This window comes from Xyrauchen texanus, chromosome 46 (assembly GCF_025860055.1).
Source record: "Xyrauchen texanus isolate HMW12.3.18 chromosome 46, RBS_HiC_50CHRs, whole genome shotgun sequence".
Classification (NCBI taxonomy): domain Eukaryota; kingdom Metazoa; phylum Chordata; class Actinopteri; order Cypriniformes; family Catostomidae; genus Xyrauchen; species Xyrauchen texanus.
Window position 1 is genome coordinate 5,969,833 of NC_068321.1, and position 22,211 is coordinate 5,992,043.

The window sequence follows — 22,211 nt, forward strand, 5'->3', positions numbered from 1 at the left end:
TTATTTGTGAAATTACAATGACAATTAGCTGGCTAATTGTCTCAATACTCTCCCCATTTTACCAAAACTTCGTGAGGAAAGAAATTAGGGACATCTGGGAGGCAAAAAGTACACAATTAGTGATTACACAAATTTTTGTATGAAGACGGCTTAAGGGCAAATTTCTTTTGCGATAAACCAAAACGTATGCAACAAAGCGTTTTTTTAAGCATGACGTCATCACGCACACTTTTATTATCGATAAAAGGCTATTTGAATAGAAACAGAATTTTTTTTTTTTACACATTTTCACAAAACAGCACAAAAAGTGGATGGAAACTAGTATAATGATGCATACCGAGTTTCATAATGAAACGCCAATGCGTTGTAAAATAAAGCATTTTAAGACTAAATTAAATATGGGTGACATCCAAAATGGCCGACATGTGTCTCTGTGTGACGGTGTCTCTGTGTGATACTCTGTAGGAATATGCAAGTACTATTTCAATTTTTATGTTGACGTAATCAGAAATTATATATATATATATATACTGTATCTACATATACCTACAAACATACAATATATATATAATGTGTTTGAGTAAAATTAAAATTTTTGTTTTATTCTATAAAGTACTGACAACATTTCTCCCAAACTCCAAATAAAATATTGTAATTTAGAGCATTTATTTGCAGAAAATTGTCAAAATAACTAAAAAGATTCCATGTTTTCAGACCCCGAAAAATGCAAAGAAAACAAGTTCATATTCATTTTTAAACAACAATACTAAATAAAATAAAAAATTTTACTTAGGGAGAGTTCAGAAATCAATATTTTGTGGAATAACCCTGATTTTCAGTCACAGCTTTCATGCATCTTGGCATGCTCTGTACCAGTCTTTCACATTGCTGTTGGGTGATTTTAAAATTCAAGCAGCTCAGCTTTGTTTGATGGCTTGTGGCCAACCATTTCCCTCTTGATCATATTCCAGAGGTTTTCATTGGGGTTCAGGTCTGGAGATTGGGCTGGCCATGACAGGGTCTTGATCCAGTAGTTCTCAATCCACACCTTGATTGACCAGGCTGTGTGGCATGGAGCATTGAACTGCTGGAAAAACAATCCTCAGAGTTGGGAAACATTGTCAGAGCAGAAGGAATAAAGATAACCTTGTATGTGGATGATTCATGCATCCTTCACAAAGACGAATCTGCCCGACTCCAGCATTGCTGAAGCACCCCCAGATCATCACAGATCCTCCGATTAAAGCCTTTCAAATGAACTCAAAACCTAATTAATTTACCTTGATAGCCAAGTAATTACTTTAATTAACTTAAAATGGAGCAAAGCTGAGTAGTGTTAGAAATTGTATCCACAGGAATGTCTTTGAGCAAGAGAGATTAGACATCACTGAAGCTGCTGTAAGTACCGCCATAATTGTTGCAGTGCAAATAAGTCAGAAGGATCCAAGTGTAACACAACAAAGTAAGCGGGCAATACATGGTGGGCTAATCTTTTTTTTTTCAAAGTTAATGTAAGTCATAGGTCAGTGGAACTCACTCATTAATATTTATTAGAGGGGATGTACTTTTTTCAAAAATGTTATACAACAGTGTAATTATTCCATAATTTATTTGATGTATTACACACCACAATGCATTTCCCTTATGTGGCTCCATGTTTCAGCACTGCCCTTCCTTTTACAGATGATGAGGCAGAATCATTTTTCATTGTAAAGATTAATAGGATTTACCTTCTTTTATGTTGCACTCAAAGTGTACTGTGAGCTAAAACCAAAACTGATCCCAGGTGGCCCTGCCAATTCAGCTGATAGTGATTTCAAATGCAGTGATTTCATAAATGTTTAAGTAGTGGTGTTTGCTAAGGCAAGCTTCATTATTACTATTGCTCAAACATGGGGGTTCTGGGATTTAACTAATAAATTTAATATAGTAAATCTACTATAAATGACAAATATTATTTTAAGGCATAATCTACAAACACATTTTTCATCAAATCGTACAATGGTGACTTTGAGACATTACAGTACAAAATTGAACATACATTATTTTTTACTAACTAATAAAACCTTTTTATAGTAACTGAGTGAAAAAGATAGTGATAAAAAGCTGAAATTACCATATTTTACCCTATTTTTACATTATTGTTTCATCAACCAAAAGGTCCTGCAACTTATGTCCTTTAAGTCACTTATTTATATAATATATACACACAGATGATAATATTAGTCATAGTGACTGTACAAGCATTTTAAAGTAGCCTCTATAGAGTATTTTGCCTTAACAAAAGTATTTTATGCAACCTGTTTAAATATTCTGTCCAGTCCACTTAACCAGTTAAATATTCTGTTATCATAACATTATTGTGCGAAGAAACGCAACTCCTCACATCCTCATAAAATGACATTTCATCACACTCAGTCAGTGAACCGTATAATTAGTGCTTAGCAAACAGGGATGCAAATATCAGAAATATGCTTCATCGACAGTCATTAAAGTGAATGAATAGAATACAACAGGCATTTTGCTTTACTCACAGCCTAAAGCAGTTTTTTGGTATACAACATAGAGCTACATGTATGTTATTAACAGATGTGGCTTACAGTATTTATCGCAATGTTTTATTTTTATGAAACATAAACAGAGTATGAAAAACTGTTCAGCATGATTACTTTAAACAAATTAAAACAAGCCCAAATAGTGTGTGATATGATGTTTAGATCCTGAAGAAATCTTGACATGATGAGCGGCTAAAGGGAAATCTGGCAGCTGCTCCCCGGTCTGAATGCCTGCCGTATTGCAACTTCTTTCAGTGCGACTTATAGTGGTGACATTTTTTCTGGAAAATACAGGACTTAAGTATTTAACTTTATAAAAGAAGACCCAGTGACTTCTACGCATGGGCTCAATTAAAACGGTGAATATTTTATTTAAACTGGTCATTTATTGGAACTGTTTCGTTTACAGTACATGAACCTTCCAACGGACTTCCCAACACTGGAGCCAAATTAACCAGAATGTCATAGAGACTTGGGGGTGGACTCTTTTGACTTGGGCCAACCCAACTTTTTTTAGAAAAAGTAAAAATCTAGCTTTGTTGTGTTTCACCCTTCGGGGCTGCCATAAAAACTCATTATTTTTTTAAATGGAGTTGTAGCGCACATTCCAATTCTAATTTCAATAAAATTCCATCAGTTCAGAATTATATAGTATGTGCAGCGTAATAATGGCACAAACTATTCCAGTGTTACGCTATAGCCGAGATAGAAGCTTATAAACCACTTTTGCTGTTTCGTTAATGAAACCTCCTGTGCAGAATTTTCAACCAACTGGCTCTAAAGCGCGTGTGGAGTGTTTTAGCACTCCACCATGCTTAATTCATCTGAACCATCCCATTTCCACAGCCCCTTTTCATGGCATGTTTTATGGCCCTGTTTTGACACACCATCTGTACCTTGAAATTACACTGTGATTATGCATAATGAATTACACTGAGTCCATTAAAGAACTGCTGTGTAGTTTTATGTTACAATATACAGTGGGGTTCAAAAGTCTGAGACCACATTGAAAACCTGGGATTCAAAAGAAAGTTTTAAGAAATAAAACAGAAAAGTTATGATCTAAAATGAATAAGAAATATTTTAAGTCCATTGGTCACTAATCCAGTGGAATCAAATTTGTGCTTGCTTGTGCAGCTCTATGAAGCATTTTCACAAGTTGACTCTTTTGAATCCCACTGTATTAGGCTTTCTCTTATAGAATCATCATTAGTGTTGAGCAGGGTCAGAAATTAAAGGGGGGTCGTGGAACAAAATTGCCACTGAAATTAACAAAAATGACCCCACAATTCAAAATGCAGAGGCAAACAATGCCCTTTGTCTTGTGTTTGTAGCATCTGATATTTTTATTTTTTATGTTCTATTATGTACAGTTGAAGTCAGAAGTTTACAAACACCTTAGCCAAATACATTTAAACTCAGTTTTTCACAATTCATGATATTTCATCATAGAAATCTTTTCCAGTCTTTGGTCAGTTAGGATCACTACTTTTAGAAGGTGAAATGTCAAAATAATAGTAGTGATAATTATTTATTTCAGCTTTTATTTATGTCATCATATTCCCAGTAGGTCCCAAGTTTACATACATTTGGTTAGTATTTGGTAACATTTCCTTTAAATTGTTCAACTTGGGTCACACATTTTGGGAAGCCTTCCACAAGCTTTCCAAAGTTTTCCCATTCCTCCTGACAGAACTGGTGTAATGAGTCATGTTTGTAGGCCTTCTTGCTCTCACATGCTTTTTCAGTTCTGCCCGCAAATTTTCAGAAATCGGATTGAGGTCAGGGCTTTGTGATGGCCACTCCAATACCTTAACATTGTTGTACTTAAGCCATTTTGCCACAACTTTAGAGGTATGCTTTGGGTCATTGTCTATTTGGAAGACCCATTTACGACCAAGCTTTAACTTCCTGACTGATGTCTTGAGATGATGCTTCAATATATCCATATAATTGTCACATCATCTGCTGTCTCTTTTCCTAGCCAGTTCACATGATCCTCATCCCCTGCATACTAATCCCTCACTGGACTACAACTCCCATCATACATTGCCTCCCACCATTTTCTCTCACACCTCTTCATTGTTGCTCGTTATCTGTGTATTTAAATCCTGTTGTTCCATCATTCTGTGCAAAGTCTTGCCAGTTCTTTTCTAGTCTGCAATTCTGAGCATTTATTCCTGTTTGCCTTTTTGGATTTTTGACCTGTGCCTGTAGTATATTGTGGATTTTGACTGTCTTCCCCATTTTGGATTTGTCAGCCTCTCTTGACTCTTTTCTGGTTTTGACCTTAGCCTGTTTGATCACTCTATTAAATCTGCATATGGATCCTACATCTGCCTCTCAGTCTGGTTCGTACAATAATTTTCCTTCCTCATGATGCCATCTACTTTGTGAAGTGCACCAGTCCCTCCTGCAGCAAAGCACCCCCACAACATGATGGTGTCCTTCAGCTTGCAAGCCTCATCTTTTTCCTCCAAAACATAACACTGGTCATTATGGCCAAACAGTTACATTTTTTTCATTAGACCAGAGGACATTTCTCCAAAAAGATATTTGTTCCCATGTGCACTTGCAAACTGTAGTCTGGCTTTTTATGGCAGTTTTGGGGCAGTGGCTTCTTCCTTGATTAGCAGCCTTTCAGATTATGTTGATATAGGAATTGTTTTACTGTGGATATAGATACTTGTGAGTTTTGTCTTTCTCAGGGGGATATATAATTGTGCTGAATTATTAGGCAACTAAATTACACAAATATTTTTCTACAACTCAAATGTTTCTAAATGTTTAGAGTAGGTGCAACAAATAAGTAACACAAAATTACAATTTAATAAAATGTTTGGCCTTTCAAAAATATTCAGTGCCCAAAATATCCACCCTTCTTTTAGATAACTGATTGTACGTCAGTTTCTTGATCTGTTCATAATCAACTTTCGCTGAAACAGCAACCACAGCTTCCCAAATGCTGTTTAAAGAGGTGTATTGTCTTCCCGAACTTTAAATCTCACGTTTGAGAAGGGCCTACAGGTTCTCAGTAGGATTTAAGTCAGGTGAGGAAGGGGGCCAAGTCATTATTTGGGCATCTTTAAGGCCCTTGCTGGCTAGCCAAGCATTGGAGTACTTGGATGCATATGATGGAGCATTGTCCTACATAAAGAGCATGGCCTTTTTGAATGCTGAGGACTTCTTCCTGTACCACTGCTTGTAGAAAGTACTTTCCAGAAACTGGCAGTAGGTTTGAGAGTTGAGTTTCAGTCCATATTCAACTCAAAATGGTCCAACAACCTCATCCTTAATGATAGCAGCTCATACCAATGCCCCTACTCCACCTTGCTCCACCTGTGTCCATTAGTGATCCAGCCCATCCATCTGGTCCATCAAGAGTCACTCTCATTTCATCTGTCCATAAAACTTTTGAAAAATCTGTCTTGGCTCTATCTTGACACTTGAACTTGTGAATATATTCAGTGGTGGTCGTGTTTCAGCCTTCTTGACCTTGGCAATGTCTTGAGCACTTGACACCTTGTACTTCTGGATGCTCCAGGTAGATTTCAGTTCTGGAATATGGTAGTTAATTTATGCCTTTTCTTCTCCATGCTTTTTTTGTACCCTCAATAGTTGAGCTATTTCAAGAGTTTTGCATCCTTCTGAAAGGCATTTTAAATTTTCAGCGTGAGTTAAATGTCTTTTTTTGGCCCATTTACCTGAGGTAATGAAGCTGCCTAATAATTATGCACACATTGATATAAGGTGTTAGTCACTTTCGCCACACCCTCCCTAATTACACAAATACATACCACCGGAAAATGATGGAATCCAATAAGCATTCAAGTTTATATGGTTTGGAGTTTGAAAATGTACATGGAAATAATGATAAGATCAGAATACTCACTTGCCTCATAATTGTACATACAGTGTATGGAAAGATATGAGGGATAAGGGAAATTATGACTAGACTTTAAATTAGACATATGGCACACTGGACTCTACTCAGTACTTCATAGTATGCATAAATCTGCCCTTTGTGAAGTATGTGACATTTCAAGTAATGTTTAATTAGGACCACTTAAATGTTTTTATTAATGACAACTTTAGGATTTAGAGAGTAACTGTAACTTACTAATAAACTTGTAAACTTGTAGTTTAAACTAGTAAGAATAGTACAAAATTAAGATTACGTTGAGTAAACTATTTTTTATAATTTGAGATTTCTATTAGTGTTTACAGAGTAAGCGTATATTATGGCTAAAGTATGAGTTGATGTTTATTTAATTTCCTACTGTAAGAGAATTTATACTAATGAATTGATCCAAACAAAATTTGTGATTACATTTTAAACACTTTGTTTCAAATGGTTAAACAAAATATGCCTTCATAAAGGTAAACAAATTTCCCTGAAAATCATACCCAGGGAAAATATTTCACTTTAATGCAAATTTCTGACACTGGTTTTAAGCCATCCTCCTCTCAGCATTTATTTTTTTGTTTTTAGTTTTTGTATTTGATGAAAATGGGATACATTTAGGCAATATATTGTGAATGTCATATTCATTCAGTTTAGTCATTATTTTAGTTGATAAACATAACATGAAACTCTATGGACCCAGCAGCTGGTCGTTATCGAGAAAAACATTTAGTCTTTTAGTCTAGAATGACGTTTACCAATTTAGGACAAAAACATATATATATATATATATATGCTAAAAAACAGTATTGGTGAATATTAAGCGTTAAATTTGACTGTGAGAAATTGTATAAGGGGTTAATTGATGATAAGATTTTTTTATTTTTTTATTTTATCATACAATTATTTGTCACACAATGTGCTAAATGATAAACCATTACACAAAATCTGTAAGAATCTGTACATATATACATATATCCTGCAAATGAAAGTTATAGACATAATTTAACAAATTCATTTTTTTTTTGCCATGAGAATATCAGTGAAGTATTATGTGGTAAAATATAAAAATACTGTGAAATATTGAACTTTTCTGCCCCACCTATTACAATGATGCATTTTTTTTTATCTATTGCCACGGGCAAAACAAAACAAACTTTGTCAATGAACTTATCGTAATTCATTTTGTTGACAAGATAACAACACAAGATTAACAGATTGCCTGTGCAACTCATCTTCATCTTTTCCACACACAAAAAAATAAATAAATGAAAGAAAGAAATTGAGGGAATCTGGCATGGGGGAAAAAACCTTCCCTGGTAGTCGGTCATTAGCTCCATTAGCACAAGCGTAGATAACCTCCTTGACTGCCCTCCTCAAACCAATAACGATCAGTAAATTTACACCAAGGATTCTTGTATATTTTGAGTTAACAACTCAATAATGAGACTGAGAGACTCTACAAGACAAATTATTTCCTAGTCAAATAACCAATTTGGATTAGTGTCAGTCTTGCACACTCGCCCGACCTTGACTTTGTGCAAGAGGCTGACGAAAGAAACTTTCCAGGGTTATTTCTGAAAATGAGGTTCACACTCGCTTCTATTACCACACTGCACTTTGTTGCATTATCGCTAATTATCGGACTTCGAAACCCTGTGACCCACAAGAAGTTGGCGAATACGGCGGGGCACGGAAGTGGTCTCGCTCAAAACTAATGATGTGATCTGCATTCGTTTTAACGATTTGTCTCAGTTGATTACATTCCTACCCACTCACCTCCACAAATCGAGAACCCTGCAATCTGAACCCGAATCTACACCGGCCCACATTGCCTCGAAAGTGGCATTTAGTTGAGGCCAGACGTGGGTGTAATAACTCACTAATGAAGTTATACTGTATGCTAATTGGATGGCTGCATGCACACAGATGTGTAGAGTTCATTAACACCCTGCTATTCATAGAAGAAAGTGCACAGGTCCCAGCAAACTGAAATTTTGTGGGAATGGGTCAATATGCTAAGATGGTGCAATGAGAACTTGGCAAGCGTAGGGTGGATATGATGTTAATGGATAGAGGAAGGAGTCAAGCTCATTTGCAGTAACTCTTTAATCACGAGGAATAGATTTGCATGGTTGCCACAAAACTCTGTTACAAGTTTCACACGTCTACAAGAGCTACTCAGTGTCACAGTACTGTGTCACAGATAATGAGTGCTCTTTAAATCGATATTTGCAATCTAGTCTTGGACGCTTTCAACTTCAACATTCATATGGGTTTAATGATGTAATTAGCCCCAATAATTTCAGAATTCAGAGCTCAATAATTTAGAGGACTAATTCAATGGGTATTTAACAATGGTGTGCCAGACTCAAGGTCTTGGGGTTTGTCTAGTTAGGATAGGCAGTTAGACATTATCGCTTTCAGCTTCAACATTCATATGGGTTTACAGTGTAATTAGCGCTAATAATTTCATAATTCAGAGCCCAATACATTTAGAGGAGCAATTCAAAGGGCATTTACACAATGGTGTGCCAGACTCTAGGGGTTGGTATTGGCTGGTTAGGTTCGTCAGTTTAGCCCCTGTTGGTAGATGCTGTAATTACTCTATTATGCACTCAAAAATATATAAAAATTTCATTTTTTTTATAGGCAACATAAGAATTGTAATTATTTTATTAAATTACAGCAAATTTCGATTTTGGTTGGCCTTTGAGAATGTGAAATTTACTTAACCCTTTGTTTTTTTGAGGAAATTCCTAACCAATGTTCTGTTCAGAGTACAGAGGATACAGCACACCTTACTTTTGTATGAACATGAACTTTGACATTACACACTGAGCACTTTATTAGGAACACTATGCCCAAAGTGGTCTTATGCTTCTGAGATGCTATTCTGCTCACTACAGTTGTACAGAGTGGTTGCCCGAGTTACTGTAGCCTTTCTGAAATCACTGAGATCACATTTTTTCCCCTAATATGCTCCTGACCCATATCTGGATGATTTTATGCATTGCACTGCTGCCACATGATGGGCTGATTAGATAATTGCATGAATATGTAGATTTACAGGTGTTCCCAATAAAGTGTTCAGTGAGTGTAAGCTTGTTTTTCACACTTTATAAAAGCTTTTTTTGTAAAAAGTGCCACATGTAATGCAGTGGTGGTACTACAGTAGATATACAGTAAACCCTTGTGAGTGGAATAAAATGAGCAAAATATCCTATAGATGTCTATTGAAAAGTCCCCACACATATCAAGGGTTCAGGATGTCATAGAGACTCTGTGGTGATCTAGCAACCATTTTGCAATACACTTGTAACCACCTAGAAACACCTTAGCAGTATCTTAAATATGTAATACCATTTTGTATGTATTCGTATGTAGTTTATAACCGTTTTTTCTTAAACAGCTCAAAATGACCCAAATATTACAGGAGTGTTTGAATTCGTCCCTGCATTTGACATCACAGCTCAGGACAGTTGCTTGTGAATGACTTGGGACGATGCACATTCTTGTGCCATCAGTCAATGAGCGTTGACTTAAGGACATGGCAGCATGTAGGTCTTGTTCTTCCGTGGTGACGTGCCAGCTGATAAACTGCCACTGAGATCAATGGGAATGCTAATGGATAGCTCTCTCCATGTATTATAGACCGCCTTCACCTGACCTTATATCCCTTTATCGAGTAACCTCAACAGAGATTTTGGATTTCATCCCATTGGCTTTCCTTAACCCTGTGGACATGGTTTATGCTCAATAGAGATCCAGTGGACATCCTTGTGTTGAACGACATTTGCTGAGCCAAATTCCATTTTTGGCTCTTCTGACTGGACTCCGATCAGCATTCAGCGATTTTTGGTGTGGTGCCATGTTTGTTGAGATGGCTTTGCCCAGAATGCCCATAGCTGTTCCAGCACTCTATTCAGCCATTGATTGTTTATACCCTGAATAGTTTGAGCGACTGACTCAATGCAGAGCACATGATGTGAGTTCTAACTTTCTGAAAGTCAATAAATCCAGAAATTCTCACAATTATTGTAAGGCAAGGAAGGCTTCTTTACTGAAGTACAGTGTATGCTGAACGCAAGTAGTTCATAAGGATTTTTGGAGCAGAGATTACAGTGTTGTTGTACATTAGGGTCAGAGGGGGTTAGGAAATATAGTTTATGTCCCCAAGCTCTGCTCTGATCTGCAGTGGCAGGTGTGCATGCTGGGAAAATTCCAAAAGACAGTGATGTAAAGGCGATTTTCTTGCTTACTACTAGTACAATCTTATGTTAGGTGCAAGATAATTTCTTTTCAAAGTACTTGCGATTTTGAAAGTTTTCTTTGTTTCTGTGAGGACAGAGAGATCTTATATACTATCTTATAATGCCTCCAACACACTACACAACTTTCAAAGATGTCAGATTGTGGTACCATTCATATTACACAACTGTTTGTCTTGTCATGGAAGTCGTAGTGTTTTCAAATAACACGATGAATCGGCGACAGGGGGGAACACATTATAAAACATTTCACTATTGACGAATCCCTGACGACCCAAATTACATTTCACAACAGAGTACACGCGAGAAGTGATATGAGGTACGAAAACAAATGCATGATGAAAAAGTACCTCCTACTGAAAAATATACCTTGCTTACCTGACTGTCCAAGAGAATTGGCAATTTATCTCCAACTCTTCTCTTTCTCCACCCGGTTATGGTACAGTTCAGATGAAACATCAAATAGGCACTGGAGCTCCTGCCAATGTTCCACAAATTTCTCCTCCATTTCTTCAGTCCAATGAGACTTTCTTGATACCACAGCCATGCTAGTTGATGTTCTGTTGCAGGTACATCAGGACTCCTCCCACTGAAACTTCCTGTGCCCCGTAACTTGCTCTCTCATTGGCTGTAGGTCAACACTGCAGATGCATTCAGTCAAAACATATTTCACATTGCACAATTTGGAATCATATTCAGACAGGTCCAGATATTTAACATTCTTAATATCTCGCTGACATCGGCGATGCTTCGGCACATTCCTCAAATTGCATCTTTCATACATTGCGACCGTTGCTCACGGGAGAGAGAGCTCAGATTTGCTTATGATTTCAGGCTTTTGTCGGCGATCTCCACAATACTGCTGGTGAGCAAAATCGGGCTTAAAATCATGTAGTGTAAAATCGGCATCTTAAATGTGCTGTAAGCGATTTCAGCCATTCTACTTGCATGTGACTGAGGCATTGGATAAGCCACGCCCCCTCTTTCCATAACCCAAACTCCAAATAAACCAAAATTAGCTCTACTGAGAGCAGAAATAGTTGTTAAAAACAACAGCAGCAAAAGAGCGCCCTCAACTGACCACTGTTTTGAACAAATTGCATAAAAACACATTATGCCTCAATAATTGACTGCAAATACAACACTATTAGAACATGCAAAATGATTGACATGCAGAAAGCGTCATTGTCTGCGGCGTGCAGACACATTTTTGTTTGCTGTTTACAGAGTGGTGAGATATCGCAGAACACTTATTTTATTCATATCTTTAAGGGAGTAGAAATTTGTTTTTGCATACCTTTCCAAGAAAAAAACAGCTTACTGCACCTTTAAGCTTTATTCAGTGAGAAACTGATTATCTTTGTGCAATCAAATTAGCTTAGACAAGAAAGCTTATTTATCAAAGTATTATGTTCCAGCAACACCGGCCCTGGAGAATTCTGCATACTATTCTTGACATGTGGCTGACCTAAAAACTTGTGTTTTTATGCTGATATTTGGGGGGATTCTCATATACATTTATGAAACCTGCCAGAGTTGTGCAACCTAATGAAGAATAAGATGGGTTTTGACTTCTCTCAGGATCCCAAAAATTGCTGTATTGGTTCAAATGTCAAATAATGGGGCTTTCATTGTTAGAAATTGCAAAGTCTGTGAGGTTTTTACCTTGGGGAAAGAATTCAAGTTGGCATTTGCACGAAATATCCTGAGTTTACATCCAAAACTAGAACAGTTCCCATACAGAAATCTCATGTATGGAAATATATGTAAAACACACACACACACACACATATTTTTATATTATATGTTACACTATGTGGTTTGTCACATCAATATGTTCACGTTATTATGCATCTTTTTTGCTATAAGTTTTCAATGAGTTAAATGTCTTTCTTATTTCTTTCGCAGGTGGAGCGAGAGATCGCCATCCTGAAGCTAATTGAACATCCGCACGTTTTAAAGTTACATGACGTCTATGAAAATAAGAAATATTTGTAAGTATTATAAGCATATTGTATAAACTTGTAGGGTATCAGACCAGTTGTAAGTTTGTTGTCTTCATAGGTGCTAGAACTTACAGTAACTTACTAATAGTTTCATTAACGTGTTAAATAAGATAATGTTTGTGGCGAATGTTATGGGCATTCACCAAAAACGTGTTAATTTTCACAGTTTTTTATTTTATTTGTCATATTTTTGGTCTTTTGACAAACATTTCCTTTAAATATACAGTGCTGCAAAAAAGTATTTTCCCTCCATCCTGGTTTCTTCTGTTTTTGTGTATATCTTATACTAAATTGTTTCATAATACATAAAACATAATACAAAGGCAATATGAGTAAACACAAAATACAGTTTTTAAATGATATTTATTTTTATCCCCTTTTCTCCCCAATTTGGAATGCTCAATTCCCACTACTTAGTAGGTCCTCGTGGTGGCGCGGTTATTCACCTCAATCTGGGTGACAAATCTCAGTTGCTTCTGCTTCTGAGACCTTCAATCCACGCATCTTATCATGTGGCTCATTGTGCATGACACCGCGGAGACTCACAGCATGTGGAGGCTCATGCTGTTCTCCGCGATCCACGCACAAATTACCACACGCCCCATTGAAAGCAAGAACCCTTAATCGTGACCACGAGGAGGTTACCCCATGTGATTCTACTTAGCAACCAGGCCAATTTGGTTGCTTAGGAGACCTGGCTGGAGTAACTCAGCATGTGAGTGGATTCGAACTTGCGACTCCTGGGGTGGTAGTCAGCGTCAATACGCGCTGAACTACCCAGGCCCCCAATAATGTTATTTATTGAAGCAAAAAAGTTATCCAATACCAACTGGGCCTTCACCTAAACAGAACTTTTTTAGCAGCATGAAGTTGGCTAAATGTTCTTACCCAGTAGCACACTATGCCAAGGTCGAAAGAAATTCCTGAAATGATGAGGAAAATGGTGATTGAAATACATCACTCTCATCAGTTCATGCAGATCATGCTCAAAAATCCTCCAGTGTGGCTGAACTAAAGCACTTCTGTAAAGAAGAGTGGGCAACAATTCCAAAACAATACAAAACAACAAATATCGGAAGAGTTTGGTTGCAGCTGTTGCTGCTAAAGATGGCACAACCAGCTATTAAGTTTAAGGGGGCAGTTCGTTTTTCACATGGGTGATATAGTAGGTGTTGGATACATTTTTTGCTTCAATTAAAAAAAAAAACATATATATATATATATATATATATATATATATATATATATATATATATATATATATTTGAAAAATGTATTTTGTGTTTACTCAGGTTGCCTTTGTTTTTATGTTATATCTCATTTGAACATCTAAAACAATTTAGTATAAAAATACAAGAAAACAGGAAGGGACAAATACTTTTTCACATCACTGTAGTCAATATTTCATCATGCCATATTCATTAATTTTATTCCATTTTATTCTGACTGAAATTTCATATTATTTTTGTCGACAAAATACATAGTAAACGATAATGTACAAAATGGCAAACACATGTATCAAACTGTAACAGACCAGACTCTAACCAGATATTCAAACATTTTCAAAAATGTCTAACCTACATACAATTATTTAAACATGTATCAAACATTTTATAGATTAAAATGTTTAAATTTTAAGATTAAACAACATGAGAAACTGTCCTGAAATGATAGGATATAATGAATACACTGAAGTATAAGCTACTTTTTGTATGTTACTGTGTTTGTGAATTCCTCTTGTTTAGACAGTAAAGGATATTGCGTGATATGTAGTGCAAACGGTGTGTTAGCATGTTGCTAAGCTAACTATCAACCTGTCAGACAGAAAGCCCAAAAATGCATACAAATACATATCACACACGAAGTAAAATAGCAAATTTGAATTAGATTAAACTAATGTCACCAATGGTTTTAGGTATTGAATGAAGTATAAAAGTATGAAGTAAACATGTGGTCAGGGTTACAAAAGAGTACAAAAACAACTGAACTATGGTTTGTGCAAATAGCTTACAGAAAAGTTTGTATGTAAATGTGTTTGATCTTTAAAGGTTTTAGAAGAAACAGCTGGTGCTAAAATACTCTTAATGATGGAAGTGTGAAGCAGTCTGTTAGTCACAGTAGTTTGAGAGCTGCTAATGGGGCCACGAGTCATCCGTCATCGAAACACCATAATAATTCGCTTAGCGCTTTTTGGCATCAACAAATCTTCATAAAAAATTATTTCTGTTTACATCACGACTCACTTATCTGGCAATTGTCTCTAGTTATGTAGCACAGCATGAGTTTTTTAGCCTAAATGTTGGAGCAATGTAGCTTAAAGTTTAAGTATGTGGACTGTTAACGGAAATAGTGAGGTTTTAAATGTTTCCTGTGAACTAAAGCGTTACTGGTTCTCTCATTTATCTCTGGGTCATTCCAGGAAGACTGAAACCACTATTTCTGTGCTTTAAAATATAAAAGATAGAATGATTGAGCAGAGCCAATAGAAGTTTATTAGAAGATTGTACACTGGAGAGTGAGATAACAGCTAAAGGATCCTATTTTAAGAGCGCTAGCACGTAACAGTGCTTTCTATGCCATAAGTAATTAAGTCATGAAGTTTTGGTATTTGTGTGCATGCTTGTGTTAAGTCTAGGCACAAGTGGGTTTTAATTGGCTGGGTCAAGTGCAGTTTAATTCTTAGGTGAGATGTAATGCTGAGATAAGACATACTTTTGAAACAGCGCAATGGCCTATTCTCCAGAAAATAACAAATACATTTCATTAATATAAAATACACCCACGGTTTGCGCGCACACACCCACTGATATCGCGAACACTCCTACCCAGAGCCACTTGCACTTTGCGCTGGTACGAAAATTGTGCTTATAATTAGTGCTCTCACGAAGATTGGATAAGACGTTGCCCACATTCCTAGCATGTAGCATTGCACTTTGTGCACTCATGAAATGACATCCCTAAAAGTGGTACTTTTGATGACTTGACATTGAATTTACAATATCTGAAGCTGGAATCAAGTATACTGCACCAAAGATATACATATCCACTCACTTGGCCATGCATTCAAGATGACTAGCTCAAACACACACACAAAAAAATAATACGTATGAATTGTTGATGACGCGGACTAATTCTCTCCAGAAACTCAAAAACAAGCTTTTTGTTTAGCCGCTCTAGTCCTCCAAACTCTCCCTGACAGGGACATTTTTAAAAACACCCACATTTCAAACCATACCACCATTTTTTCTCAAGGAGATTTAACAAAACAAAAATTCACTCAAACTTTTATCATGTTTACTTATGCAGTGTCCCTTTTATCTTCACACTTATCTTCCAGTGTAAGAAACACAAGATTTATCTAATGAAGGGCTATTGGCAGTTTTATAAAGGGCACAACTCTTATATGACTGGCCCAAAAATTCAGTTTCAATAGGAAATACATCAGCAGTCTGAACTCGTCAAGCCATTTCATAACGTATTTAATGTATAGTTTCTCTCTCTCTCTCTCTCTCTCTCTCTCTCTCTCTCTCTCTCTCTCTCTCTCTCTATTTCATTTGTGTTTGCAGGTATTTGGTTTTAGAGCATGTTTCTGGTGGAGAGTTGTTTGACTATCTGGTAAAGAAGGGCAGGTTAACACCAAAAGAAGCTCGAAAGTTCTTCAGACAGATCATCTCAGCTCTGGACTTCTGCCACAGTCACTCTATATGGTAAGTCTGAGCAATAATTCCTGATATGGATGTATTTTATGGGAGTCAAATTAACCTACTGAGACCTGATTGAGACTGCTGTTTGCAGTTTCCATTTCCCTTTAAGATTTGTAAAGCAAATCGTTTTCCTGAAGTTGTAAAATTTTTAATAATGCCAAGCTATAGAATGTCAGATTTTGTTTTATCAAATTGTTTATTATGTTTGCAGGAGTGTTGGTTATTCATGTTTTTAAGACTGTACAGACATTACACCAGACATTAGCATAATTAATTCTGATACAAAGTAATAGCCAGCATCATCCAGTCACTGCAAACCATTATAAATTCTGAATCTATGTACTGATTACCATTGTCACGTGTGTGCCAAACATGTTGAATGGTTAATTGAAGCCTTTTGGTTGCATTTTAGGAGTGAATGCACTTAGCTGCATAGGGAAGCTATTGTATGCTCCCTTGCTCCCTATTTAGTGAACGACTTAACCTCCAGTGTGCTGTCGGTCACTGTCTGTCACTGCACTGGTCTCAGAACAGTTTGAAATGCACCTTATTTTCTTCCTAACTCCATATAAAGCCCCTGCAAGCAACATTTTTAGCTTTTGGTTGAACCCATTGATTCCCAATGTGATGAATTTACACTTTAAGTAGTTTTACACTTGCATGGTGTTAAAAAAAAGCACTGTAAATGTTCATAGTTTTTATTCCTCACAGGCTCCATTTACACTAAGTGTTGAAACTACACTAGATGTGTAAATAGCTTAACACTAAGGGAGTTATTTTCAACACTAATATAATGTTCATACATACCCAGATTGAGGTATTTAAATGTAATCTACACTCTGTACCACTAAAAATAATTTCCAAAATTTGGGCACTCATCAATAAATGATCAGCCAACATGCTGTATCAGATTGAACTTTTATTTTCAACAATGATACATCTCGGATGTAACAGTTTAAATATAAATGAAGTTACAATATATTCACATCATCTGACCCATATGGACTCTGTAGATCAAAAGACATGTAGGATTTAAAACTGTTGGCTTTGACAAGTTAAAAAATACTCAGTGTTGTTAATGAAAAGTATTTTCCGGATCTGACTGAAATCAGGAATTTCATTCTCAATTTCATTGCATGTAATCAGGTTTTGTCTATATTTTGTCCCATATGTTTTAACCCAGTTCATGAAATGTATGATTTTCTGGATGGGATTCTGTAACATTCCTGACAACTTTTCACCATTGTCAACATCATCCCAACAGAATGTTTTCATTGGCCCACACTCAACCTGTCTCAATGGTGTTGTTTCCCAACGATAGCCTATTGACATCGAAATACTTTTTGCCAGAGATTTGGGATGCTTTTAAAATTCTTGAGTGTGTTCTTAAAAACGTTATGCTTTGCCTCGAAACCTCATGCTCCACATGTGCACTAACGGACCAATTTTGCGAATGCAGGCTGGATCAAAATGATGTTTGGGCAGCAAGTTCTTGTGTGGATACAGTCTTTAAATAATGTATACAGTTGTGTTCAACTATTAAATAGTTTAGGAGGACAGTCGTGTTTTCAGAGATACAAGGGGAAAACACCAGATTTAGAATTTTAAGTAATAGCAGGACCAAATGCCAATTCTTATCACCAAAGGGTACAATATCATCAAACAGTAATGGAATGTTTTTGATAAGACAGAGTGCCTGGATAGAGTTGAGCCCTATGCTATTTCCACTGTGCTCCAAATTCAGATTTTTTCTCTCTAAATCATATGAATATATTCTGGAGAGCAATTCACACTGTTACAAACTTATCTGAAAGATATTCAAACAGTGGTTTCATTTCAAGTTGCACAACTCCTTCCAGGAGGTCATGCATCACATCTAGAGAGTAGTTGTGGCACACATGAATTTACTGCTGACTATTGAGTGTTGAGTTTCTTTTGAGGCCATGTGTTGACTTGGGTTGAGGGTCAGATTCCAACTCATTTCAATGCTGTTCATATATTTTACAATCACACAAAATAACCCTAAAATCATTCTCATTGTAAACAAACTGGACTTCTGCCTTTTCAGTCCAACAGACGACAGAAGTATTGACCACTAAACAATTCTGTGAACCCAAGGATCCCCAAGTTGCCTCCAATTGCTTGACATATTGTGCCATAAACTCTACTTGTGGATATGGGTAGTTCAATACCATCTGTCTTTAGAGTCTTTATGTCACGAATCAGTGGTTCCAAGATGGGGTCACATCTATACTTTTTTAAGTCTTGAGCATGAAATAGTGCTATTAAATGGATATTCATCAGCCTTGAATTCCATTTTGGAGGTACATTCGTCAGCACAAAATAAAGAGGGTTTGCAGTCTCAAATTCATCATAATATACGTGAGTCTGTAAAGCACTGGGAAGTTTTGAGAATAATGGATGACTCTGGAAGAAACTTCCATCACAGAAGTTCTCAAAATGTGATTTCTGCCTTCCTGGAAATTCACTCAGCAGTGAACATACATCTACATGACACATACATTTTAATGTTTCCAAAATTGGGATGTAAACATATGTATCTTTTACTGGGACCTAATTATAATGTTGCTATAATGTTTTTTTGTTTCTCCTAATGTCGTATCTCACGCCAAGCATAATTTCTACTTGCTCAACTACACCCCATTTGTCCATGAAACATTTAGTTATTTCAGTTTCGGTTTTAAACAAGGAATATGATTTAGATGCTAAAATATAACACAGTTTTGATTTATTTTAATTTTTTTTAGTCACAACATAATTCCCATAGTTGTGATGACTTCACTATTATTCTAAAATGTGAAAAAATAAAATAAAGAATGAGTAAGAGACCCTAAACTTTTGAACAGTAGTGTATACAGGTATATATATATATATACACACACACACAGGGTTGGGGAGTAACGAAATGCATTAACGGGATTATGAATTTAAAATACAAAATATAAGTAACTGTATTCCACTTCAGTTACAATTTAAATCATTGGTCATTAGAATAAGGTTACATTCAAAAAGTAGTTTGATTACTGAAGAAATTACTTTGCATTTTATTGTCATTTGGTTCATTTAATATTTAGTCCTTTCTGATTGAAAACAGTTATACATATTAATGAAAGTGCATTTGAACAGCGGTGAAACACTTTCTTATGATGTGAGCAGACAGAGAAGTACGTTTTAAGTAATAATGAAACAAAGTCTAGAGAAGTAATTGCAATGGACATTAAATCTCTTCAACGCTCATCCTCCACAATATTAATCTTCTGGTATACTGTGGCTATCAGCATTGCTACAGCAATTGGGAAGCCGTATTCTTGATTCATGTCAGGGCATCAAGGCCTGAATAAAGAGCTGCTTTGAACTCCACTTAAAAGTGCTTACAGACAAAAACATCTCATTCTGCATTTTGGTGATAGTTAAAACTTTATGCGCTTCAGAGGTATTTAAAATGTGCCTTACTTATGCTGAAAAAATACTTGTGATTTCTGTCACAAGTTTCATCTGTTCTTGTTGTGTACAGTTGAATCAGAAGTTAACATACTCTTTGGTTGAAGTCATTAAAACAAATGTTTTAACCACTCCACAGATTTCATATTAAAAACTATAGTTTTGGCAAGTCGTGTAGGACATCTACTTTGTGCATGACACAAGTCATTTTTCCAACAATTGTTAACAGACAGATTGTTTCACTTTTAACTGACTATATAACAACTCCAGTGGGTCAGAATTTACATACAATAAGTTAACTGTGCCTTTAAGCAGCTTGGAAAATTCCAGAAAATGATGTCAAGCTAATTGGAGGTGTACCTGTGGATGTATTTTAAGGCCTACCTTCAAACTCAGTTAAAATAAATCAGCCAAGACCTCAGAAAAATAAATTGTGGACCTTCATAAGTTCTTGGGAGCAATTTCCAAATGGGTGAAGGTACCACGTTCATCTTTACAAACAATAGTACACAAGTATAAACACCATGGGACTATGTAGCCATCATACCGCTCAGGAAGGAGATGCATTCTGTCTCCTAGAGTTGAACACAGTTTCGTGAGAAAAGCGCAAATCAATCCCAGAACAACAGCAAAGGAACTTGTGAAGATGCTGGAGAAAACCGGTTGACAAGTATCTATATCCACAGTAAAACTATGAAGAAGCCACTGCTCCAAAACCCCCATAAAAAAGCCAGACTTACTGTGTGTTCACACCAGAAGCGGCGAGAGCGTCAAAATTCGCTCTGGCTGCCCTGCCTTCAACGCTCGAGGACGCTCGTGGACGCTCTGATGTAGTTGAAATAGGCGGCAACGTTTGTTCAGAATGCTTTGTTTTGTGAACTATATTTAAAGGGGCCGCAATTTAAACATCCAGACATGTCGACCATTTACTTTTTGCCGACCTATCTCAAGTAGCGTATATCCTCATGAACTCTTTAAAATGTGAAAATAAGAAATCGATCGATGGCAGAAAGTAATTAAAATTATAGTTGTTTGTTATCAAAATAAAATACATTTGTAATAATATCTGTGGTCTTGGTTGTTTTATATCCCTGTAAGCAAACAGGGACAGATCATATATTACTGGGAAACCGCCACGGCAATAATTAGTTTCTCCTCCATTTTGTCTGGTGGGAACCAAAGTTTACACTGTTGTGTTCTCTAGAGTTCGCTAGAGCGGAGCACTTCTATATTCCAATAGGTTGCCGCTGAACTGAGTCACAGCTCATTACCATAATGTTGACTGCACTTGAACTTTCATCTGACGCCCACACCGCCCAAGACTCGCCGCGCCGCTTCTCGCCGCCGAGAGATGCTGGCTGTCATTGAAAATGAATGACTTCCGGTCGATTTGACGCTCTCGCCGCCTCTGGTGTGAACGCACGGTTATAGTGAGAAGCTTATGGAAGGCTACCCAAAATGTTTGACCCAAGTTGAACAATTTAAAGGCAATGCAACCAAATACTAACAAAGTGTATGTAAACTTCTGACCTGCTGGAAATGTGATGAAAGAAATAAAAGCTGAAAGAAATAATTCTCTCTACTATTATTCTGGAATTTTAATTTTTTTAAATAAAGTAGTGATCCTAACTGACTGAATACAGGGAATATTTTCTATGATTAAATGTTAGGAATTGTGAAAAACTGTATTTATGTATTTGGCTAAGGTGGATGTAAACTTCTGACTTCAAGTTAAGAGGTTCTTTCTCCATCACTTTTTCGCTGACAATAAATCACTGTTGTGTGTGTGTTGTTGGTGTGTGCGTCATTGTAATGACTCATTACACTTAGTCATTATGACTCACAACGCAAACACATCGACTCATTGCAAAGGTTCAGCCCTTCCAACCAGAGTTTATGCTGTTTTATGCTGTATTAATAGTAAATGCGTTAACTGCAATTAAGAAAAATTAACTTGTTAAACTTTTTTATTTAATCGCATGTGTTGACACGTTAATTTTGACTGCTCAAAAAACAACTCAAGTACAAACTGAGTTAAAAAGAGTGTCAAGCTTCTTGGGGTAAACTTCTTGATAGCTCCACAAAGTCGAAGTGTTTACATTTTTAGGGACATCAACCCACCAATGGATTACTTGCTGTTGTCACTGCATATTAAACTGGGATAGGAAAAAGTATTTTAGCACAGAAAAAATACACACTTCAGCAAGACAAAAACTCAGCAATCCAAGTACATTAAATATGCATCCAAAAAGATGGAATAGCCACCTTCTTCACACTTAATATATTAGAGATGAACCGCAAGCTGGCAT

At 36.4% G+C, this 22,211-nt stretch overlaps 1 protein-coding gene across 1 annotated transcript in view; it reads left to right on the forward strand.

Moving 5' to 3' along the window:
- LOC127638540 (serine/threonine-protein kinase BRSK2-like) overlaps nt 1-22,211 on the forward strand; it is a 278,228-nt gene that overhangs the window by 190,699 nt on the left and 65,318 nt on the right. Inside the window, exons 3-4 of the mRNA XM_052120105.1 lie at nt 12,639-12,724; nt 16,303-16,443. Of these exons, the coding sequence (XP_051976065.1) occupies nt 12,639-12,724; nt 16,303-16,443 (227 nt within the window). The remainder of the gene's footprint in view (nt 1-12,638; nt 12,725-16,302; nt 16,444-22,211) is intronic.